The sequence below is a fragment of the Anabrus simplex genome, chromosome 4 (assembly GCF_040414725.1).
Source record: "Anabrus simplex isolate iqAnaSimp1 chromosome 4, ASM4041472v1, whole genome shotgun sequence".
Classification (NCBI taxonomy): Eukaryota; Metazoa; Arthropoda; class Insecta; order Orthoptera; family Tettigoniidae; genus Anabrus; species Anabrus simplex.
Window position 1 is genome coordinate 303195413 of NC_090268.1, and position 26296 is coordinate 303221708.

The 26296-nt window shown below is 36.7% G+C and overlaps 1 protein-coding gene across 1 annotated transcript in view; it reads right to left on the bottom strand.

Moving 5' to 3' along the window:
* Rich (Guanine nucleotide exchange factor subunit Rich) overlaps positions 1-26296 on the bottom strand; it is a 629630-nt gene that overhangs the window by 307844 nt on the left and 295490 nt on the right. Inside the window, exons 9-10 of the mRNA XM_067145638.2 lie at positions 17393-17611; positions 14997-15363 (exon numbers count right to left, since the gene is read on the bottom strand). Coding sequence (XP_067001739.2) covers positions 14997-15363; positions 17393-17611 — 586 coding nt within the window. The remainder of the gene's footprint in view (positions 1-14996; positions 15364-17392; positions 17612-26296) is intronic.

The window sequence follows — 26296 nt, forward strand, 5'->3', positions numbered from 1 at the left end:
TCCCTTTCCCCTTCACTTGACCTCACTCAGTCCCATCATTGCAACATTCTCTTTCTCCTCAGGTATTGTCAATGCACAATGAGAGACTTTGTCTCTTCTACAAAAAATTATGCCTGTCAGCCCTCCACTCTATGCACTTGCCAACTGCACTATTCAATGCAGTATATAGGCTGGGAGAATTCCATCTGACTGGTTAAGATCAACTTCTGTCACCATACCTAAAAAAAAAGCTAGTGCATCATACTGTGATGATTATCACAGAAAAATGTAAATGTTTTGACTCAGCGATAATTATAATTTCATGTGGATATTTCTAGCCGAGTGCAGCCCTCGTAAGGCAGACGATGAGGGCAGGCGACATCTGCCATGTGTAGGTAATTGAGTGTTATTGTGTGGAGGATAGTGTTATGTCTGGTGTGCAAGTTGCAGGGATGTTGGGGACAGGACAAACACCCAGCCCCTGGGCCATTGGAATTAACCAATGAAGGTAAAAATCCCTGACCCAGCTGGGAATCGAACCTGGAACCCTCTGAACAGAAGGCCAGTACGCTGACCATTCAGACAATGAGTCTGATGACTCAGAGATGCCTGGATATGAATGTTAATGTGTATGCATGCTTCATCGACTATCGAAAAACTTTTGATTGCATATCTCATCCAAACCTTCCTGAGATTTTAAAAACTACTGGTGCTGAAGATGGTGATCTGTGTATCATCAATCAGCTCTACTGGAACAGAACAGTAGAGGTCAAAATACAGGGAGAGACAACTGAGGGATAACTACATGTACATGTGTGCGACAGTGCTGTGTCTTGTCCCCTCTCCTTTTTAATATGTACTCTGAGGCTGTGTTCACAGAAGCTGTCAAGGATGTTAACCAAGGCATCAGAATAAATTTCATTATTACTGATGGAACTTGGAAAAACTACGAGCACATGTTTTCCCTGTAGCTAAAAATAGTAGCTACAGTTTCATCTAGCTGTGACTTCACCAAAATACTGTTAGATGCTTCTATAAGCATACAATGTGCCAGTAATGAGCATAAGTCGATAGCTCTTCTTTCAAGACACTCACAACACAGCTACATTTCTATGTAACCTGAGGCTGTGTCATCGTCAACTCTCAGCTGTGAAATGAGTAGGAAAGTACACGTATGTAGACAGGGAGTGTGTGTCTTCGAAAGACAGGCTTGTTTGTGTCATTTTTGTGGATATTTAGCATGTCTAATTCAAGTGAACAAAATTTAGATGATTCAAGGGTGTTCTTACAGAATACTCAGGTTCTTAAATTGAGGATGAGGATAACAATTACACACCAAGTGAACATGATGATTCTGACACTTCAGGCAAATAAATTTAAATAGTGAGCTAATTTCATACTGGTGTGAAGTGGGTTCTGTAAAGTAGATTTATACCGCTCCCTAAAAGTTTAGGTTGTTTTCTATGTACAGATGACAGACAACCTGCAGCAACTCTATACGAGTCCATTATCATGCGACGTATGGCAGGAAAGCAAATTACTGGTTGTAAACAAGGATACCCATGCCAATTGACCACTTAGGTTAGAATCTGTATTAGTATGTTTTAGTAGATGTGTCCTCAATATTTGTCAAAATTACAAAATATTAACCTAACTGGTATCCATAGCTGCGTCAAAAGTTCTTTTTTTTTTCTTTCTTGTTTTAGAATGTGTTATCTTTATAGATTAATGTTTTAAAATTGCTGCATTATTATGATTATTATTATCATGATAATTAAAACTAAATTTTGTGTTCAAGAAAGTGTGATCTTCCTAAATATTTCGGACGTTGTTACTAGGGACCAGATCTTTATACACTAAAAACTATTAAAATATGCATGCAATTATGCATTAAAATTGCAGAAAATATGCATTAAGAATTGAATAATATGCACTTAACAATAAGCTAATTTTATTCACTCACTGCATACAAGAATCATCACAATAGATAACTAAAAGTTTTTCAATGTTTTCTGGAGACAAATTATGTCTACTGTCTGTCAGAATAAGTTTATAGGCCAAGAATGACCTTTGTACATCAGCTGAAGTGATGGGACAAAATTTACACACTGGCACCAATGGTTTCGAACATTCACTGACATTCCACTTAAGTACTGACTACTGTTTGAATCTTCTTTAGTTCTGGGATATATTGGTTTGCACAATATTTCTTCAGAACTGGATTGTTTAATTTATTCCATTGAGTATTGCTGCATATTAAAGCCTTACAAAAATCAGCTGAAAATGTATTAAATAGAGGCTTTGGTTTTACATGTGTAAGATGCAGTTGTAGTGTGGTGTTCTTCTTTCACTCCTTTGCCGTAATATGTCCAGTTGTCTTTCATGTTGAAATTTATTTTCACATTTCGCTTCCTTCAACCATAGCTGACAATAGATGACAATACCATCAGTTGAATAATCACTATTACCTGACACCCACTGATTTAAGAAATACTTTCTGCTGTTTTTCTCTTCAGTCATTTTGAGTAAAGGATATGCAGACTGAGAATAAAGTAACACATTAACTGAAAGAACTCCTCATAAAACTAAACCCAGGCTACTGCTACCCAGATAATGAAAGGAATGTCCCACTCCATCTCTTTCTTGAAATAGCCAGGCAACACGCTTGTGTAAAATACTGCTATCTCGTTATCTGACTCAGAAAGTTGCTTACAAGGGATGTCCAACATGCAGGTGAAACCAATTTTGTTAGAGATGTTTTAAATTATACTTAATTTCAAATGTATATGCTGAAATATGCTGTTATGTTTAGAATATGCAATAAATCCAATAAAACCCCCCAAAAAATGTTTTTGCATACAAACATATGCATTTTCAAAAAATCTGGTCCCTAGTTATTAGAATAATTGGTTTTCCTAGCAACGAAAAAATTTAAAAAACCATGAAAAATCTTGTGATTTCTGGAGGGTAGCATGTCTAAATATGGTCATCTCAAATGTGTTAGTAACATCTACTTTGCTGATGATAGCGTTGTGTTGGCCAGCAACCTTAACGATCTTCAAATTATTATTAACAACGTTGTAAGGATCAGCGCAGCATTTGATCTGATCATGAATAATGGCAACACCAAGATGATTATACTTTTAAAAATACATAAGTAAGGCTCCCTGCACATCAACAACACAACTGTTCAGTAAGTATCATCCTTAAAACAACTTGGGGCTATAGTGAATGAGAAAGAAATCTTATCCAGGAATGGGCAACCAAAAATTTGTTCAACAGTACGAGGGCCCTACTCACCAGTGGAGGTCTCGACCTTCAGCCCCGAGTTTGGATGTTGTGATGCTATGTTTTCCCTGTCCTTCTGTATGGTTTTGAATGCTAGAGACTCAGCTCTCTGCTGGACAAGTAAATTGAAGCTTTAGAAATGTACATGTACATAAGAATGCTTTGAATATTCTGTGTAGAAAGGAAGACCAATGTAGAAGTCCTCAACTTGTTAAATAAGAAGTAAAAAAGAGCTTCTAACAACCAAGGAGTGAAAGCTCAGGTACATCATGAGAGGTGAATGATATGAAATTCTCCAATTCATCACTGAGGGGAAAAATTGAAGGACAACAATACATGGAGAAACAGAGAAATTTCTGGCTGAAAGATTTGTGGTGCTCATATGGACGAACTTCTATTGAAATTTTTTGACCTGCTGTTTTGCAAGTTATCATAATCAATTGGATCGCCAACCTTCATAGGGAGACAGCATCCGAAGAAGCAAGGGCGCCCTTGCCCTCCGCCTCCCCCCAGCTCTCAGAGAAAGGAGAAAATTGAATGTAGTCAGGTGTTTTTCTTTCAAGAAAATGATTTAAAAGTCGGTATTACGTAGAAGTGGTAGTATTGCCCCCCCCCCCCCCCCCCCCAACACGCAGGGGATACCGTGGGTGTTATTCTACCATGGAATACAAGTCACCATTCATCTTCCAAAATATTAAAAATATTACATACCCCCAGGTCTAGGCCTCCCCCCTTCAAACTATCATATGGGCGCCCTTGCTTACAAGACATCTCATCAAGGATATAAAAGCCAAAGATACAATGTCCACTCATTCATTAAACAACCTGTGTCTGAAAAGTTTGGTGATTCTCATGAAATAAAGACAACGCAAGTTACAAAACTCCTTTACTGGCCTTCAAAGTAATTTCCGTTAGCTACAACACACTTTTGACATTGACAGTAAAGCTGCTGGAAGCTGGCAGCAAATGCTTCTTTTGGAATCTCTCGCAGAACCCTTGTCACGCGTTGTTGGATACCTGCTACAATGTCGAACTGGTGCCCTTTCAGGGCTAATTTAAGACTGGTGAACAAAAAAAGATCTGCCGGCGCCAAATCCAGAGAATACTGAGGGTGTGGAAGAACAGTCACCTGGCGTTCAGAGAGAAAATGGGTCACACAGTCACACGGATCGCAGTGTACGGATGGGCATTGTCGTGGAGGAGCTTCCACTGTCCACTCCGGTACAGGCCAGGCCGAACCTGTCTGATGCGTTGCAGTAGCCGTTTCAAAACTCCCATGTAGAATTCCGCGTTGACAGGTGTACCCTGGTGTACAAATTCATGATGAATGACACCATTACTGTCGAAAAAGGGAATCAGCATTGTCTTCATCTTGGACTATGCGCACCAACTTTTCTTGGGAAGCGGAGAAGACGTTGAAGACCACGCCACTGACTGTCTCTTGGTCTCCAGATCATACTGGTAGCACCACGACTCGTCTCCTGTAATGATGGTTTTCAACACCTCCGGATTTTGGTCACAAACGTCAATGAAATCTCCCAACGTTTCCATCCGAGTTTACTTCTGCTCGTCTATCAGGTTGTGCAGTACAAACTGGGCACAAATCTTCCACTTTTTCAAATGTTTGTGAACAATGGTCCTTACACTGTCCTTGCCTACACCCACTTCATCTGCTATCATTCGTAAGGACAGTCGCCGATCATTTGCAAGCATCTGTCGCACTCGTTCGATGGTGTCTGGAGATGTGCTTGTGGCTGGTCGACCCGAACGCGGCACGTCCTCAACACCTTCCTTTCCATCTTGAAAGCATTTAAACCAGTCAAAAATGCACTTTTTACTCACTGCTTGAGCATGGTATACTTGCACTAACATTGCGTGTGTTTCTGTTGCCGTTTTGCACTCCATTGTGCAATGACACGAGTCCTCACACTGACTCCGTGCGATGTGTTGCAGCGTTCAACTCCGTTTCACTGTGTTGAGTTGACTGATAGGGGGCACTTAGTGTCATGTCTTGCAATGCGTATGCGCGAGCGCATCGCCCAAACTGGCACGGTGCACAAACTAGGCGACCATTCGCCAAATTTTTCAGACATAGGTTGTATTTTGCAGCTTGTTTTGATTACTGGTTGATATATCATCTTGTACAACGACTTCGAGTTTATTAATGGAACGTTAAGAAACATGTCACGGCGAAGAGGTTAAAGATTTCCATTCACCTATTTCAATAAATGTTTTAATTAGTTGGCCCTTAAGATAATGAGAGTTACATATAAGCAAACAAAATATTGAAGTGTGCATAGAGTACAACTTCAAATTTAAGGAAGCCTTTAATGTTTCTTTTCTCTTACTCCTTTTTGCTAGTGGTTTAACGCTGCACAAACAAAGATTTTCGTCGATGCAAGGATGGGATAGGGGTTGGATTGGGAAAGTAGTGGCATGGTCTTAATTAACGAACAGCCACCAGCATTTGCCCGGTGCGAAAATGGGAAACCACTGAAAATTATCCTCAGGGCTACCGATGGTGGTATTCAAACCCACCATCTTCCCAATGCATGCTCACAGTTAACCAACCTTAACTTGTTGATGTCTACACATCCATATTTATATGTATATATAAATTCTAATATTATTTTTTTGCAACACTTCTCAGTGAAAAATTAGTGATTTTGTTTGGGAACAACAACTGGGTATAAATAAAGAAGTGAGGTCCATAATTTTCAATATTGAATAGAAATAAAAGCACTGTATTAGTATGACTATAGTAATTCATTATTTAAAATATTTCATTTAGTAGAAGAGCAATCTTTGGAAATGATATAATTTTATAGTTTCAGAGGATTCATCCTGCAAAAATAATTGCAACAGAAGAGACAGGAAAAAGTAATCAAGACTTTCATTTATTCCTAACACAGTTAGTCAAAACACTGTCAAAAAATAATTTTGTAGCTCCCTCTTCCAATGCTGACCTGTCATTGTGTTTGTATGTCCCAGCTTTGTGTTCTTAGTGCATACAAAGTCTGTCTTATGTTCTGCATCACAAAAGGGATCTGTACTAATATATCTGTGTCTAATGGGGGCCAAGAATGAAATGAAAGCAGTTGTAGCCTGTAAACAGATGAAGAAATGCAAGTCTTAGAGCAGTAATGGCAAACCTTTTCTGAATAGTGTACCACTGTCTGGTTTATTACTCTCAATTGTCTACTGTACCAACTGTTTCCTTTAACGAATGGTCATAACTCTACGCCCCCACCACCCTGATGACTTCCTTTCCTAATTCTCAATTATGTTCCATAATATGCCATTTATTTATTTATTTATTTATTTATTTATTTATTTATTTGATCATTTATTCATTCATTCGTTCATTTGTTCATTTATTTATTTATTTATTTATTAGTTGTATAATGTGCAAATATATTAAACATCATGTTCTGTGGTCATATTTTGCAAATACAGCAAAAATTGCTTTTGTAAATATTTAAGTTTTAAGAACACCTAACATTATTTGTAAAAATATATTTATAAATAATAAGCCCATATAATTAATAGCGACACAGTTTGTCGTTAAATATTATGAGATATAAAAAACAAAATAGTAATATCGCAAATTGACTGTAAGTGAAATATCGTTCTTAAATTTAGTTTGAAACTTCTTGCTGAACTTTGGTAGCTATGCCATTTATGGTAGGTTCATAACTTGTCTTCAAGAAGAACACACAAGATCAGCTTAGGTCTGAACCAGAATGGTTTGTAACTGTTAACTTCACAAAGTTCTTTGCAGAAAACAGCTGCTCGCTGGTGTATGATGATACAAACAAAGTAAGTAGCACTGTAGCAAGTTTCTTCATGGTTGAAAACTTATGAGGGAGGCTGTTCCACTGTTCAAGTATTAAGTTCTCTGGTTTCTGGAGAGAGTATTCACCATCAACAGTACACTCGATTTTCACCAATGCTTCAACAATTTGTACAAATTTGTTCACTTATGTACTGTTCTCTTGAAATTCCATCAACTACATTTCTAAAGGGTCAATATCTAACCAGTCAAAAATAAGGACGTTAAGATCACTCATTTGTGCAATATGAGGTTTTGAAATAAGTGCAAAGTTTTCTTCACATCTCAAATTTGGCAAAATCATGTGGAAACCATTTGTTTTGAATTTTGTAAAACATCCATATATTTCTTTAAAATACTTTCTGTATTTTCAAAAGCTAATTGATCTGCAACATTTGACATCAATTCAAGTTGACTAGGTGAAGGAAAGTACTCAAATGTCTTTATTTCAACATCCCTGAAAAACACTTGTGAGATTACTCTGAAATGCTTTCATGATTTCAAAAAATCGAAGTGCAGTGTGTCCCTTTCTTTGCAGTTCCTTATTCATATAATTGTACTCGTATACTGCTGTGAAATCACGTAAAAAAACATTCAATCGCACAACCAAAAACATAGGATCCGTGAGTTCCTTCCCTCCTGCTCTACGCTTTTCTCACTCTGTTAGTTGCATCCCACTGGCAAGCTTGTTTCACACTGCGCGCAAGGTTCAATATGGAACCAACTATGAAGTTTATAACCTTAAATCATGAGTTCTGGGAATTCTTCCTGCTTTTCTGCCATAAAGACAGAAATTTCATTCAAGAGTTTGACAAAAAACTCTGGAGTACTTGCCCACAATTCAGCCAGCAAACAATATTGTACATTAAAAGTCCACCATACTGAGATTCCATTTCATGTAACATTTTCGAGAACTAGCGATTATTTAGAGCATGCGCAGATACGAAGTTCACAATTTTAGTTACCACCCACATTCAAATTACTTCATACCTTCTTTCACACGTAGGGCTTCCTGATGAAATATACAGGAACTGTAAAGTAGGGTGTTTAGCCACTTCTTTAAGAAATTTCACAAACCGATTATGAATACCCACCATACTTGGAGCAGCATCAGCTCTCACAGATACAATTTTCTGCAAGTCAAACCCCATTTTTAATACAAGTTCCTGCTTCACTTCAATCATTATATCTTTCCATGTGGTCATAGTCTGTAAGCTCAGCAATTTAACTAATTTCTCCCTCATTACATTTCTACAAAGAAATCAGAAAAAGACAGCTACCCTTGTTTGAAAGGTCACATCAGGGCTCATGTCATCAAGGCATATTGAATACATCTGGAAGTTTTCCAAATCAGCTTTCAATTACTCCAAAACATTCACTCATTCTTATTATTCTATCCTTGGCAATATTTCTAATGACTGGCATTTCCTTAATTCTTTTAATTATTTGTTGTTTGTTACAAAAGTCATCAAGTAATGTGTTGGACATCAAAATGAAAACCTCCTTTACGAACACACTGTCAGAAAGCTGTTTCCTATGCCGTGCTATGCAGTGAGACAGATGGAAACTAGCCGCACTGGAGTACAGTATTATAGTACATTAGACTGTAACTGTAACTTTCAGTTGGTTCCCATAATACTCCTTTTCTTGTATAAAATGTTTCAGAGTCACCACTCCCCACTTGTACACTACTTTTACTCTCACAATACAACATTTTTATCTTGTTAATTAATGATTTTGGTACATTCCTTTTCAGTAGGCATTCCCATACATGTTTTCTCTTGACTGTATCATAAGCTTTTTTCCAAATCCAAAAATAAGATGATAATTTCCTTGTTCCTTTCCAGATGTTTACCATTATCGTTCACACCGTAAATACCAAGTCTATTGTTGATCTATTCGATCTAAAGTCATATTGCTTTTCCTCTAACTGTGTTTCTATTATATCCCTCAGTCTTTTGTCTATAACTTCCCCCATTATTTTTAGCCCATGTAATAATAGGATATACCTCTAAAATTTTCACATTTCTTCCCATTTCCTTTTTTGAACAATGGTACAATGCTTCCTTGTTGCCAATCTTCAGGTATCCTTTCATCCTTCCGTATGGCATTGAGGCCCGGTATAGCCACTGTGGTCTAATGCTTCCTGCTGCCTTAATCACATCAGCACTGAATTCGTCTTTTACACTTGCTTTACCTTTGGTCATTGCTTTCACTGCCCTTTCAAGTTCCAACCATATTATCGGGTTCTCTTCTTTTTTCTCTGTCTATTATTTCCATTTTCTTATCTCCTTCAATCTCCAAACTGTCATACACATTATAACATTTTTCAAAATACTTTGTCATCACCTTCTGAAGACCCTTTTCGTCATGAACTATGGATCCAACTTCTCTTGATTTATTCTTTTCAATTTTATTACTCTGTATAACAGTTTCTGATTTCCTCTACTATCCTGCTCAATTTTGTTGGTAAATCCTCCCCACCATTTCTCCTTTTCTTCCTTGATACTCTTCTTTACTTGTAGTTCCAATCTTTTTTATTCCACATGTAACCTTTCTATCTTATTCTCATCCCTCTGATATGTTTTTGCTTTTCCTTATCCATTTCTTTCTGCACCTTGTTCCTTTCTTTTATTTATTTTTTTTTATTTTGTCTGTCCACCAGGTTTCCTTTCCCTTAACTCATCTGATTTTCGGCAGAATGTTGTTATACCTATTCCCAAGAAAGCCAGTGCTGACAGGTGTAAAAACTACCGCACCATTAGTTTAGTATCTCATGCCTGCAAAATTTAACACGTATTATTTACGGAAGAATGGAAAAACAAGTGGAAGCTGAGTTGGGAGAAGATCAATTTGGCTTCAGGAGAAATGTAGGAACACGTGAAGCAATCCTGACTTTCCTTCTGATCTTAGAGGATCGAATCACAAGCCCAGGTACATGGCATTCATAGATCTAGAAAAGGCATTCGATAATGTTGATTGGACCAAGCTATTTACGATTCAGAAGATGATAGGGATCAGATACCGAGAACTAAGAATTATCTACAATCTGTATAAAAATCAGTCTGCAGTGATAAGAATCAAGGGCTTTGAAAAAGACGCAGCAATCCAGAAAGGAGTGAGGCAAGGCTGCAGTTTGTCCCCTCTCCTTTTCAATGTTGACATAGAACAGGCAGTAAAGGAAATCAAAGAGAAATTTGGAAAGGGAATCACAGTCCAAGGAGAGGAAATCAAAACCTTGAGATTTGCCGATGATATTGTTATTTTATCTGAGACTGCAGAAGATCTCGAGAAGTTGCTGAATTAAAAGAAATAAGTTTCATAATGACAGATCCGTATTGAACTGTGATTACAACAGAGTAAATTAATATATTATTTTGGGTCCACCTTTTCAATACAAAATGTAAATAGTTTAAATTACATAGGGACTAGTTTCGACCTAGTGATAGGTCATCATCAGCCTGAAGTAAATTAAAGCGTAAATATCAAAGAAAAATTAAACAATGTAAACACAAGTACAGTCTTTTTAAAAGTACATACCATGTGGGATATTGAGCAGCAATATATTAAAAATAATAACTCTTCCAATTGACGAAGCACTGAGTGGAAGTTATGTTGTTTATTTATGAATAAAGTTCAGTGCGCCGTATAGCATTAAAAGTCCAGTGTGCACTAAAAGATGTTATAAAGAAGAATTATCAGTTGAATGCTGGCTTCTTGAGTTTGCTGTTGTATATTTGAAGAAGTTACCTCATTTTTTAAGTTATTCATAGACGTCAAAACACATGGATGTTGGAAAGGCTCTTCAGTTTTTTGGAACTAGGCGATTGTTGCGCGTGGAGGCTTAGGAGTCCAGAGAAGTGCTATATTATGTTAAAAAATAGAGATCCATAAAAAGGTCCCGTGCGTCGTATAAAAATGACAAGTTGTGAAAGTGGAAATCGAAAAGGGTTGGTTTTCAAGCGATGATGTTGATCATTCAGAGATCAATTGAAATTAAACATCTTGAGAAGATAATGTTACGGTACTTTAATTTCAATTGATCTCTGAATGAACAACATCATCGCTTGAAAACCAACCCTTTTCGATTTCCACTTTCACAACTTGTCATTTTTATACGACGCACGGGACCTTTTTATGGATCTCTATTTTTTAACATATTATAGCGCTTCTCTGGACTCCTAAGCCTCCACGCGCAACAATTACCTAGTTCCAAAAAAAATGAAGAGCCTTTCCAACATCCATATGTTTTGACGTCTATGAATAACTTAAAAAATGACATAACTTCTTCGAATATACAACAGCAAACTCAAGAAGCCAGCATTCAACTGATAATTCTTCTTTATAACATCTTTTAGTGCACACTGGACTTTTAATGCTATACGGCGCACTGAACTTTATTCATAAATAAACAACATAACTTCCGCTCAGTGCTTCGTCAATTGGAAGAGTTATTATTTTTAATATAATGCTGCTCAATATCCCACATGGTATGTACTTATAAAAAGACTGTACTTGTGTTTACATTGTTTATTTTTTCTTCGATATTTATGCTTTAATTTACTTCAGGCTGATGATGACCTATCACTAGGTCGAAACTAGTCCCTATGTAATTTAAACTATTTACATTTTGTATTGAAAAGGTGGACCCAAAATAATATATTAATTTACTCTATTGTAAGTTGCTGAATGGTATGGATGAAGTCTTGGGTAAGGAGTACAAGATGAAAATAAATAAGTCCAAAACAAAAGTAATGGAGTGCAGTCGAACGAAGGCAGGTGATGTAGGAAATATTAGATTAGGAAATTAAGTCTTAAAGGAAGTACATGAATATTGTTACTTGGGTAGTAAAGTAACTAACGATGGCAGAAGTAAGGAGGACATAAAATGCAGACTAGCACAAGCAAGGAAGAGCTTTCTTAAGAAATGAAATTTGCTCACTTCAAACATTGATATCGGAATTATAAAGATGTTTTTGAAGACTTTCGTGTGGAGCGTGGCATTGTATGGAAGTAAAACATGGATGATAACTAGCTCAGAAAGAATGAGAATAGAAGCTTTTGAAATGTGGTGTTACAGAAGAATGCTGAAGGTGAGATGGATAGATCGAATAACGAATGAAGAGATACTGAATCGAATTGGTGAGAGGAGATCGATTTGGCTAAATTTGACGAGAATAAGAGATAGAATGATAGGACACATCTTAAGACACCCAGGACTTGTTCAGTTGGTTTTTGAAGGAAGTCTAGGTGGTAAGAACGGTAGGGGTAGACCAAGGTATGAATATGAAAAGCAGATTAGAGCAGATGTAGGATGCAATAGTTACGTAGAAATGAAAAGGTTAGCACAGGATAGGGTGGCATGGAGAGCTGCATCAAACCAGTCTATGGACTGATGACTCAAACAACAACCACCTTTGCTTTTGTTTTCCTGCATACCTCAATTGCTACTTCCACAAATGTCTGTCTTAAATTGTCCCACTATTCTTCTCCACTTCGTATCTCCATGTTAGGGAATTTCGTTTTTATCCAATCTTGGAATGCCATTCTTTTATCCTCCTCCTCCAATTCCCAAATCCTGATCTTTGGTTTCTTCTTCAGTACAATTTTAGGGATTTTTACTTGTTTTAATTCCACAATTAATAATCTATGATCACCTTCCATACTTCCACTGGAGATTATCTTCGTATTCATGACAGATCTTCCCCATTCTCGGTCTGTTATTATAAAATCGATGAGTGTTCCATACTGTCCAACCCAACTATATTGGCTGATCTTATGGCTATTCCTCTTTATAAACCATGTGTTCTTTATTATCAGGTTATTTCTGATATATAAAAAGTCCAACAGTTCCTCTCCATCTTCATTTCTAGCACCATACCCATGTGGGCCCAGAACATTCTCATATCCCATTCTATCAGTTCCTACATGGGCATTCAGATCTCCCATTATCATGATACCATCTCCAACAATATGTGTTTCCAGTTCATTGAAGAAATCTTATTTTTCTCCCACGGTACATCCTGTCTGTGGAGCATACACCTGTACTATCTTCAATAATTCCTTCTTTACATATATGTGCTTTATTATAATTCTTTCATTTACATACTCAACTTCAGCTACTGGTTCAACATTCTGATTCACTACAAATCCCATTCCATTTCTTTTCTCTTTCTGTTACCTATCCAGTACAAGGTGTACCCCTTTGCATAACACGATACCCTTATCCCTTTTCTCTACGGGGTCGAGTATGAAGTGAGACGAATCTTTGTAGCAAGGTTTTACGACCACATGCCCTTCCTGACATCAACTTCATCATAGGAGTTAATGAGATGAAATGAATGACGTAATATAAGAGTAACTTAAACCGGCTAAATTTACTGTACATGTAGGCCTAAAAGTCATGTGTTCCCCATTTATTCTTTTTACCTTTAGAAATACTGCCTTCTAACAAAAATAGCCAGTAAAACTCGGAATACATTCCTAGGTTTGTTAACGAATAGTGTTGAATGTTAACATGTACAATTTACAGCTCTTCATAGCCTAGAAGTCATGTGTTCACTGCACAAAATGAAAGGTTATCGCATTTTGGACCCCCCTTACATTTTTGGCTGTAAATGTGGAAAAAACAAAAACGGAGGTCTAATACGCGAATAAATACGGCACTCACCAATAACACCTCCCCTTAATTCTTGACTATTATTGAGGGGCAAAGCACTGAAAAGAAAAAAAAAGGAATTGGAAGGGGGAAAAAAAAAAAGTCACAAAAATCTTTCAAGTGACCAGGCAGCAAGTGCAATATTTCAGTTAACTGTAAAACCCACACTCCTGCACCACCTGTGCATTGGCCTTGGCGGCTCTCACACCTTATCCTAGATTTCTCAATGCTCTTCCAGCCTCTGAGCTCCACATCCTGCACAGTCATGTATAGCATGTAATTACGAAGCATCCATTACACTAACAGGAGTGAAAATGAGCAAGAAAATAAGTTTTATGGCATTCTTAAAGTTGAATATGTCACAATATGCTGCAGAATGTGAAGTGAGAGCAACATGTACGATTTGTTATTGGCGTAACCAGAGAGAAAAATTATTGGGAGCAAAAAAGAAAAAAAAAAAAACCCATCTAATTCCTTCTGCAGTGTGAAGAAAGGGAAAGATGAAAATGTGGACATAAAAGTTCTGGAATGGCTTAGAAAAGCAAGACACAACAGTAATGTTGTAAATCACAAAATGATGCAATTTAAAGTGTGAAATTGCATGAAGTCTTGGTATTGCGAGGACGGATTTTATAGCAAGTAGATGTTGGTCAGAACACTGTGCTGAAATGGACTAAGTTTGCGGAGAAGGACATCACTGTTCCAGCAGCTTCCATCAGATTATACAAAGTAATCAAATTTCACCATTTTGTCGCAAAAACTGGGCATTGCAACGGTGTGCAGCCTTTAACTCCATGCAAAGTTTAGTCATATGACTAGTTAACTGCAATTATGCAAGAGGGGAGTGATACAAAGCTGTTTCAATGTGCTATTGTAACATTGTGTAAATAAAGTATAGATTTAAATAGTTAAGGGAGGGTATGATAGGTGAAAATTTCACATAATGTTGGTTAGGATGGCATGGTTTGAAAGCAGGCAAAGGAACGTCTAGCAGGTTTATACCAACACACAAATTAGTTATTGAAGTTGAAAATTAGGAAAATGGGATGTTATAGATGAGTAAGTATGGTCAGAATGAATGAATGTATGTATGTATGTATGTATGTATGTATGTATGTATGTATGTATGTATGTATTTATGTATGTATGTATGTATGTATGTATGTATGTATGTATCGATATGCATGGAATGAGCAAATGCCCTGCAGTAAACATAAAAGTAAACAAATTATAACCTACATGACTGATTATCCTTCATCACAAGGCTATAAATAGAAACTTGTCCAGTGGCACAAAATGTTATAAGCCTGTCTCTCAGGGTATTTAACAACAATACTTGTGCCGACACTCTCGTCGACTTAAGGAATGTGTTGTCCAATCTTGAGTCTCGAGGGTATACTCTAATTTCATCACGGTTATCAACAATACTATAGCATCCCATCACAACATGATCATGCCACCACAAAAGGCCACCTGTAACTACAAAGTCTTTTTCTTGAGTCTCATTGCCAAACAGTTTCCACTTGCGAGTTACCATGGAATAGTGAGCCAATCCTGTCCTCCCGGCAACAGCAATATTCTGGCCTTCAGAATCAATTGCAGTATACTGTAAAGAGAAAATTCAACACATAGATTGCAAAATATAGACAGAAACCTTATTAAAATGGGCAAATGCAAGTTACTGAAAATTTAAGCAAGATCATGAGTTTCAAGTTTAACTGAGGATATGATAATATAATTATCTAAGTAATCAATGTACAACTGGTAGGACAAAATAAATGGAATCTAGGGTTCTTTTGGTTTTATTTGTTTTTTTACAAGATACATGTTACTTTCACTTTGACCTTCCAACAAATTTACTGGATTTGTTGGATTAGAATTTAGAGACTCATGTAAAATTTCCTTTGTGAGCCTAAAAATTATAACAGTTCCCTGTTTATATATTTTTACAAATATTATGCATGTAAAAGATAATCATTCCGAATTTAAAGAAAGATCTACAGTTCATATGCACGACACAAGACTGATCTGGATAATCCTCACTCCAGGCTTAGTAAAAGCACAAACAGCCACTGTTACCAAAAGCTTAAGATGTACAATAAGCTTCCACTACCAATTCGAACAATAGACAAAATTGCATTTCAATGGTACTCTCACAATTTTTAAGGAGAAAGGCATTTTATAGTGCAGAAAAGTATCTAGAATGTGTTATTTCAAAAATTGACCTTATCTAGGAAGTTAAATGAATTTTTCTAATGACTCAGGCATTATGACTGAGATATCTATAGACTATTTGTGTTAATTCTGACAATACCTAGTGTACATTTCCTGTACTTGACGGTGGAAGCAATAAACTATCTAACATTTAAAAAAAGGAAGAGGTCCAAACTTCTGATGAAAGGAAGTACCCCTAAAGAAAGATAAAGGGCCATGAAAGTAGGAAAATGAATGACTCCTTCTCCAAGAGAATAAGGAAGACTAAGGGAAGTTAGACACGAAACATATAAGAGAGGATCTTGGCAGTTGGGGCCATTACCAGACTGAGCTGGGACCCTGTCATCAAAGCTCCCTGATATAACAAGTGAGGTGATCTCCAGGAAGTGCTGTTACTTTTTTGTCAGAAATTCATTAATTCATTCCCTTGGTAAAAAGACCAATTCTAAAGAACACTTCTAGACTTTGTTCAAAATTGGACCATGTATTTAGAATCAACTTGAAGTAACAACATAATCTGCTGAAGTGGTAACAGAACAGTATTAAAACTATACACTATCTTCAACTGAAAAATGAACTTTAAAAAGAAAGAAGTAATGGTATGCAATAGCTATCTAATGGGCATCAATATCAAAATTAGGAGCATTCCACTAAAATAAGTGAAAACTTTCTAGGTTGCAAAATTACTGCAGATGGACAAATCACAATGGATAAAAATGCCCAAACCAAGGTGGCATTCAACAAGAAAAGGACCATTTTAACCATGAAAAACCTATCCAATAAAGTTAAATTGAATGTATAAAAAGTTGTATACGTGTTGCTCGTTATGGCTTGGAAACATGGGCCATTGGCAAAAATGAAAAGAAAAGATTAGAGGCATTTAAGCAGTGGTGATGAAGATCTTTGGGAAGAATACCTTGGATAGCAAATATTACGAATGAGGATGAGCTTATGAGAGAGAAACAAGAGAAGTTCTTGAAAGGAGCTATTAAAATGAAGAGGTTTACTGGACACTTGCATGGTTATGTTCTGGACAGGAAAGAGTGAAAAAACAGAAGAGGCAGGCCAAGATTGCAGTTCATAAAGCAGATCATTGATTATGTGAATGCAAAACCCAAATGAAACGACTAACAGAAAAAAGAAGAAGAATCGCTGTCCACCAATTATTTTCGAATTGAGGAATCTTGAAGAATACCATACATTCAGTTTCATTCACTTAATTCCTCCAACTGTTGTCAGTTGTCAAAAAAATAGCAGTCTCTCTATAAATTAAGCTGGATTCTTTCTCAAAGCTCATTATCCCCCATATTAGTTGGCATTAACATTCCAGCTTAGTACGGAGAGCAATACAATGAACTGTACCTTACGATCATTCAAAAGTATAATACCAACAGTAGTTTATTTAAAAATAAGAATCTTACCCGAATAGGCCAGTTGGTACCAGAGTAGGCAGAAGGTATTTGGACAACAATCCACTGTTTGCTTCCCATAAGAGTAGTTGATCGATCAGGAAATGCACTTCCCTGATTATAGAGAGATGAGTGCTGCTCACGAGAATGTTCACTGTAAGACTTCACTCTTTCTCCCAGATTTACAAATAAACGATCTTCTCCTTGAAGGTACAAGTAGCAGTGGTGGCTCTATAAAGACAGGGGCGAATTAAAACAAAACATTAAGTTAAATATATTTACTTAACTGTACAGGAAATATTTCCAGATTCTTAAACTTCTTAATTCCAATGAAGTTCCTACACTTTTATTTAATACAGATTAAGCTGAAAAATGACTCAATTTTTAATGTTTCTTAAATTGATTCATCAGTTATTAAAAAAAAAAAATGAAGACAATCTCTGCCACGATATAATAATTGATATGTGGGTTAAAATGCACAGGCAGGAGTCTGGATGACTGACTGATATAGCCTTGTAATAATATGAATGAATGACTGAATGATAGACTGCTGACTGCTTCCTCCCAGATAAAATAGTCCCACCGTTCAGATCTCCATGTGGGGACTAATAATAATGCTATTTGCTTTACATCCCATTAACTACATTTTTTCTTTACGGTTTTTAGAGATGCCAAGGTGCTGGAATTTTAACAGGAGTTCTTTGATGTGCCAGTAAATCTATCGACATGAGGCTGACACATATGAGCCCCTTCAATGAATGAATGAATGAATGAATGAATGAATGAATGAATGAATGAATGGTGGACTGACGACTGCTTCCTCCCAGGTAAAATAGTCCCACCATTCAGATCTCCATGTAGGGAGACTACATGGGAGAGGCAATAATAATGTTATAGGCTTTACATCCCATTAAATACCTTTTTTACGGTTTTTGGAGATGCTGGGGTGACAGAATTTTTTTTCATAGGAGTTCTTTTACATGCCAGTAAATCTACTGACACAAGGCTGACATATTTCAGCACCTTCAAATATCACCAGACTGAGCCAGGATTGAACCTATGAAGTTGGGGTCAGAAGGCCATCTGAGCCACTGAGCCTGGCTGGGAGAGGCAATCATCAGTAAGTTGGATACCTACATTCTGCAAGTCGGATGTGGAATGTTCCTGATGATTGCCTCTCTCAGCCCAGGCTGAGTGGCTCAGACGGTTGAGGCACTAGTTCAGAGGATGATGAAGAAATCGAAAGAATACACCAAGTGACAGAGTGGTGGTGGTGGTGGTGATTTTTATTTTAAGAGGAAGTACAACTAGGTAATCATCCTCTCTGAACAAATAAGGTGAAAAATAAATTTAAAATAAAACAAATTTATTCAACAAAAGAATATTGAAATGAATTACAAAATAAAACAAAAGTTATTGTATCCGAAAAAGTCACTAAGGAATCAAACGGAAATGTAAGTTCCCTGAGTAAAGAACACTTGAAATTTACATATCCTTGATTAATCCATTTTCACGCATAAAGCAAAGGACGAGATCAGAAGTAGACGCGTCATCGGCTAATATGAGTTTGAGTGTCTCCTGCAGGCCGAGGTTCCATCTTAGGCCGGAGAGATCAGTCCACTCGGAGAGGATGTGGACCAGGGTGAAGCCGGCACCACAAGAACACACTGGAGGAGTCTTGCCTCTTTAGGAGATAAAGAGTGCTTAAAACGCCCATGACCTATCCTCCAGAAGCTATTTCCTGCTCCCTTTTCTCCCTCCCATGACCCTGTTCCACATGTCTTTTCCTATTCTCTACTCTACATTTCCCTTTCCTACCTTTTCCCTTCCTCCTACTTCCACAAATCTCAGCAACAGTTCCCTGTTCCTCATCTTCCCTCTGTTACTCTACTTGGAGTGGCTCGTACCGATTTCTCACCAACACCTGTCCTGAATTCTGATCCTGAATAGAGCCCTTAGCCTGCAATCTCTGTACCCTTAGAACATTAGACCATCTGTCTTCTACAATTCCCCCCTTTCCTTCCTATCCCTCTTTTATACCTGCTGTAACCTGTACATTGTTTGAGGGAGGCCTACCTTCCTTCCTGTCTTCTGTGAGAATCCTAATTATCTCCCTCAAACTCTCCAACTACTCCCTCATACCCCTCAATGCCTCGCAACACCCACAGTTCCTACACTTGCACTCTTTATCCATTCTTTACAGAAAAAATGAAAAGAAAATGTAAAATAAAATAACTTGTTTTATGCACACAAAAAAAAAAGAACGGAAAGAAATATTGTCTAGGATAGTACTCAAAGATCAAACAACAATAAGGTAATTAGGTAATTAATATACTACTACATTACAAAACTACTTAGTCGTACTCTATTTTCATCCTACAACACCCTACAACAGATAAAAACTGCTGTTAATTACTGAATACCGAAAAGAATACACAAGAATTACTGCACCATCCTTCGGGGAACCTCTTTCCTGCGCCATGACGGGCGACCCATGTATTCCACCGGCTGTTTCCCTTCTTCCGACTACATCATGTATTGGGATCAACTGAATGGATCATGCATTAAAAATGATGCTAAGTATCGGCAGCTACGTTTATCTCCATTAATCGGTAAATAATAAATTCATTACGCCTGTACAAGTTCCGATTAAGGTATTTATCTCCCTTCCAAGTTTCACTGTAAACGACAAAATATTCTCCAATTTGCTACACGATACCTCTCAAGGGTAACTAATGTGCATCAATAAAGTATATTTTTTACGTGAGATTGACTGGGAACCTGCATATCCTTTTATATAATTTACCAGCAATTCCATCCTTCCTTCAATATCAATAATAATAAAAAAATCATCATCCAAACTCATCCAACCAAAAATAATCCTGCAAGAATTCAATGTGAACTGATCTGCTACAATAATGAAAATAAATAGCAATAATAATAATTTAAATGTTTAAATTCTCGATTTATTCATGATTATGAATTGTTTTGGGACGAATTAATACATTGATATAATATTCAATTACATTCAACGTCTCTTTATTCAAAAGAAAAACCAATAAAGTCTTTGATTGAGCTTAAAACATTCTTTCGTTAAAGAATTATGGTTTTCACAACATAAAAACAAAGAAAAACCGGGCGAGTTGGCCGTGCGCGTAGAGGCGCGCGGCTGTGAGCTTGCATCCGGGAGATAGTAGGTTCGAATTCCACTATTGGCAGCCCTGAAAATGGTTTTCCGTGGTTTCCCATTTTCACGCCAGGCAAATGCTGGGGCTGTACCTTAATTAAGGCCACGGCCGCTTCCTTCCAACTCTAGGCCTTTCCTATCCCATCGTCGCCATAAGACCTATCTGTGTCGGTGCGACGTAAAGCCCCTAGCAAAAAAAAAAAAAAAAAGAAAAGGTAACGAAGACACATAAGTCGTAATTATCAATCTCATTAGGTAGCAATCTTGCTGGATATTCATGAAATTAAAGTATCAAGAAAGTTAAAATGTTAATAAAATCATAAGTAAATTAAAAGTGGCTAAAATCAAAATTCTGTATGATCAAAAATGCTTATTCTTCTTTACGTTAAGTCATTAATCTTCCCATTCTTCTTTGATTGTTTTTAAATTGTAACACTAGCAGAGAAAGCAAAGTTCCAAATACTATAGCTTCAAATGGCTATTTTAAATACATTCTGATGCACAAAAAAATATCAATCAGTCTCACCATGTTACTGGATAAATATATCCATATTATTTCCTAAGAAGTAACTGTGGGTATTGCCAAATAATAAATTATAACCATTATCCTATCAGGTACCAAAGGAATGGAAGGAATCTATAATAATACCAATTTATAAAGGAAAGGGTGATAAAAGGAAACCTGAGAACTACAGACCAATCAGCCTAACCAGTATAGTTTGTAAAATACTGGAGAGTTTAATATCGAAGTACATCAGAGGGATATGTGATGATAAAAATTGGTTCATGAGGAGCCAGTATGGATTTAGAAAGAAATTTTCTTGTGAGGCACAACTGGTGGGATTTCAGCAGGATATATCAGATCAATTGGATTCAGGAGGTCAGTTAGTTTGCATAGCCATAGATCTTTCCAAAGCCTTTGATAGAGTGGAACATGGAATATTATTAAAGAAATTGGAGGGAATAGGGTTGGACGTAAGGGATAAGGGATACGTTGGATAAAAACATTTCTAAATTCAAGGGTTCAGAAAGTCAAAGTAGGAAATAATGTATCGCAGGAAGAGAAAGTTTGGAAGGGAATTGCACAGGGTAGTATAATCGGTCCGTTACTTTTCTTAATATACGTAAATGATTTAGGGAACAATATAACATCAAAAATAAGATTGTATGCAGATGACATAAGTGTTTATAGGGAAATAAATAACACTGAGGATTGTTCAGAATTACAAAGGGACCTTGAAAGTATCCAACAATGGGTTGAAGAAAATAATATGAAGGTTAATGGAGGCAAATCAACTGTTACAATTTTTACAAACAGGAGCTTTAAAACTGAATTTGAATATACTTTGGACCAGGCAGTTATCCCAAAAGATGGCAAGTGCAAATACTTAGGTGTGAGATTTGAAAGTAATTTGCACTGGAAGGGTCATGTTGATGACATTGTTGGGAAAGCATACCGATCGTTACATGTCATAATGAGGCTACTTGAAGGATGCAATAAAGAATTAAAAGAAAAAAGTTACTTAAGTATGGTTCGTCCATTATTGGAATATGCAAACAGTGTTTGGGATCCTCACCAAGAATACCCAATAAAAGAAATAGATAGTGTGCAGAGGAAAGCAACAAGATTTGTAACAGGGGATTTCAGGAGAAAGAGTAGTGTATCAGAAATGTTAAAGGAACTTGGGTGGGAAACTAAGTAAGAGAAGGGAGAAAACTAGACTTATAGGATTATATAGAGCCTATACAGGAGAAGAAGCATGGGGAGATATCCGTGAGAGGCTTCAGTTGGAAAATAATTATATCGGCAGGACAGACCACAAATATAAAATTAGAAGGAATTTTAGCAGAAGCGTTTGGGGTAAATTTTCATTCATTGGGAAGGGTGTGAAGGAGTGGTACAGTTTATCAGGGGTAGTGTTTGATCCTTTTCCAAAATCTGTACAGATATTCAAGAAGAGAATAAACAGCAACAGAAAAAATAAATGCAGTGTTAGAGGGCATTCGACCAGTGCAGGTTATTGTAAATTTAAAACAAAAAAAATGTGTGTGATTAAATTAATTCCATCCCCTGGTCTAAGGAGTTGGACAGCCAAAGTAGGGGACTGCCTGTAGGGGTGAAGTACAGTGGGGATTCGAGGGCCCTGGGACTGCTACGATAGCTGTGAAGGCCCTTCAGGAACTCTGAAAATTGGTGGCAAAAGGGGCTCTGGTTAAGACGCAGCAGGTCGTTATGCTACTTAGGTTCCAGAATGGGTTTTAAAAAAAATGCAATGTAAAGTTTAATCTTATACCAGTCGTATAGTATCATTAGAAGTAATTCCACATACTGTATATCAGTTGACTATATTTGTAAGTAGTACAGCAGATATAAGTAGAATTTTGTAAACAATATAAATTTATTAAGAATGAGCTGTGTGTTTAATAGAAAAATTGTTAGTGTAAATTGTATTGTATTATAGGAAAATTTTCCTCTATTGTTAATTTAATATTTAGTGCTTGACAATAATGTATTTTAGTGTACCATTTGCCACCGAGGTAGACACCTCATTTGCAAATAAAGAGATTTTGATTTGAGGTCTTACATCTATCGAGATTTACGATCGCATCTAAGTTCAATCACTATTTCATGGGATTCTAGAGAATATAACTGGTGACAATATTTTACTTGTCAATGGCAGAAACATAAATTAACACGTTCAGTACCTGCTTCTGAGCGGGACACTTGAATGCCTGGACCAGCCATTTTCATGCCGGCCCTCTTGACGTGCATCAGTTAATAACATTTTCAATTACTCCTAAACTATGAATGTTAGCAAAATGATACTTTGTGCTTACCTCTAGTAAATATTTAGGGTGTGATATCTGGTGTCACAGATTTCAAAATACATCTAATTTTATACAGCCTATCTGTATTTTCGGCATAATGATTACTGTCACTGAAGTGAAGAAATGAAAGAATATGAAGGAAGCGTATTCGGAACATTGTTTTAGAAAATATCGGAGTATGAAAAACAGGGTGTTCGGTCCATTATATTTTTATATCAGGATTTTGGACTAATCGGTTTCCACGATTGCATGATCGAATTCTTTGTGAAAGGCCGGGGCGCCGCACTTATCACTTGACTCGCGTATAGATTGGTCTGCTCACACACATACTGATAAATTTCGTCATTCATGAAAATACTCACGTAACTCAAAATATCCTGCTTATTTTCTATTTGAACATTTATAACTGAATTCCTGTAAATAGTGGAACAGGTGGACAATAACTAGAATGATATGTATCAGGCACTTCACCTTCCTCTATAGGCCTATCGGATTTGGGAATCGGAATTTCCTCGTCACTGTCACTTTCACTATCTGAGTCTATTTGAGGAATAAGTTCATCACCAGAATAATCATTGTGAACAATATCTAATAATTAATCTTCCGTAAGAAACTTTGTTTTATAAGCCATTATACTACACTCGGTAAGAACGACACGCACCGCATTGGAATCTCAAGTACCGACTTGACGCGCGAGGAAGTGCTGAGATATTCCCGCTAAAACAGGTAAGATAACATGAGCCCACTCAACGTCAGGGTTATCTCAAAAAGGTAAACCAACTTCCTGCTACAACCAGTAACGCTGACTAAGGTGTAAGACTGCATAGATGACGAATATAAACAGCATTGCTTCGCGCGGAACATTAAACGTCTTACGCCGTCCGCGGCCCGCAGCATAGGAGCAAGCTTAAACGTCTTACGCCGTCCACGGTCCGCAATGAGTTAAGAAGATGCTTCCTTCCATCAAATGATGACTTCGACAATAAATACCATACAAGGCTCATTACAACATGTGAAATCCTCCTAGAAGAATTCAGGTTTACACCTTAATATTTATTATCTGGAAGTTTTATTTTGATGACTGTATATGGTTATCAGCCTACGGATTCTGTAACGTATTTCACCGTATGAATATCTTATCAACCCAAAAACATCTTATCCCGCTATTAAAATCATGCCGCGAACATGTCAATTATAATCAATGGTTAGTATCACGTCATGTAATTACTACCAATAATTCACAAATATATATCTCTCTCTCCATATTCCAACCGTAAACATTATAACTTCGCATTATTCATATCAACAAATATATCCCTCAGAATATTTATACTTAAAATCTCATCATTATGACGTATATACTCTCAATTACACATATAAATATCAATCATTTCTCCTTTAGCGGCGTATCGTCTCAATATTCCATTATCAAATGATGATGCATTAATGGGTTAAATTTCTACTCAAATACACATAATCACTCTTTCCTGGAAAAGAAATACATGTATGAACAAATCAGGTTCATATTTACTTACATGTAGTCACATACTGGCGATAACCAAGTCTTAATAACCAATGAAAACGTCTAACTCCACTCCGCATTACAGTTAGATTATATCACATTATGCATTCCACTTTTCTTTGGTAATCGTCGAAACATCATTTTTCAATCTCTCTACATTTGACTGTAAGCATCCCTACACAAGGATATTAGTTTACGTAATCGAAGATTACCTACATCCATGGTTTTAAAGCAATTATGATCATTTCTTTGCGAAGACACTGCACACTGAAATCAAATCTCGAAGATATAAATTACGACCTTCACAAAAAAATCACACTACTAACCTCTACGTACTACATCTTAAATTTAAGCATTTATGGTTACTTTGAATAAATGACGATGCTTGGAACTTAGCTATAATCTGCTGGCGTTACTGGACTGGGCTAGATTCCAATTCGGTCATCTTTGGATCGCTGGCCGGCTTCAGGTGATAGCTGCGTCACACATGGGCAGTGGCAACCAGTTACGGGCTTGTAGAATCAGCTGGCATGGTATCCATCAGACGTCAACCCCATTTCTGATTTAGTTATTCATGTCGAGGCCGTTGATTGCATGTGATAACAACATATTCAACATTATCATTAGTATCACAATTCAGTCTTTCAAGAAATTCTCCTGTATCTAAATTATAATTTTAAACAGGTTATTCTACCAAACTTCAATGTCAATTTTCAGTTATAAGCTTTGTAATGGTATTCTAGTTAACTTCTAGCCTTTCGTAAATATGTTTTGAGTTGGCGATATCTTATTTTCATTAGGTAACTCGTGTCAACTTTCGGTTTGAGCTTCGGTCTCCAATAATTTATTTATTCTTCTCCTTTCTTTAAGTTTTCCTCCTCGTTAACCTTGTTATTAGGTTGTAGATTGGCATAATATCTTTATAATATTACTTGATGTACTAATTATTCTTCAAGTCTTGCTCCGTAGAAACTTCCTCCTTCTTTACGTGATTGCAAGTTTGAAATTTGCACGAACTACTGTACTCGAAGATTACCAACAATGCTCAACGTAACTGATTGTTCACTTTGCCATTTTAACAATTTAAAACATTCTGCATTTTTCTTAATCACGACCGCGTGGATTCTATAAGTCTGAACATCTTACTTCCTGACCATGGCTTATTTGATTCGTTAAATCGGTATTATTTTTGACACATTCACGGCTTCTTTGATTCCATATGTTCGCATTTTTATTATAACGTAATCACGGCCTATTTAACTCTATATGTCCGTACTTTCTTCAGATTTATTGCTCTACTATATGATCTTTGCCATTTTATTATGGTCCATGGCAAATATTGACGTTGTAATACCTCGTTTTTCATATGATCAGGGCA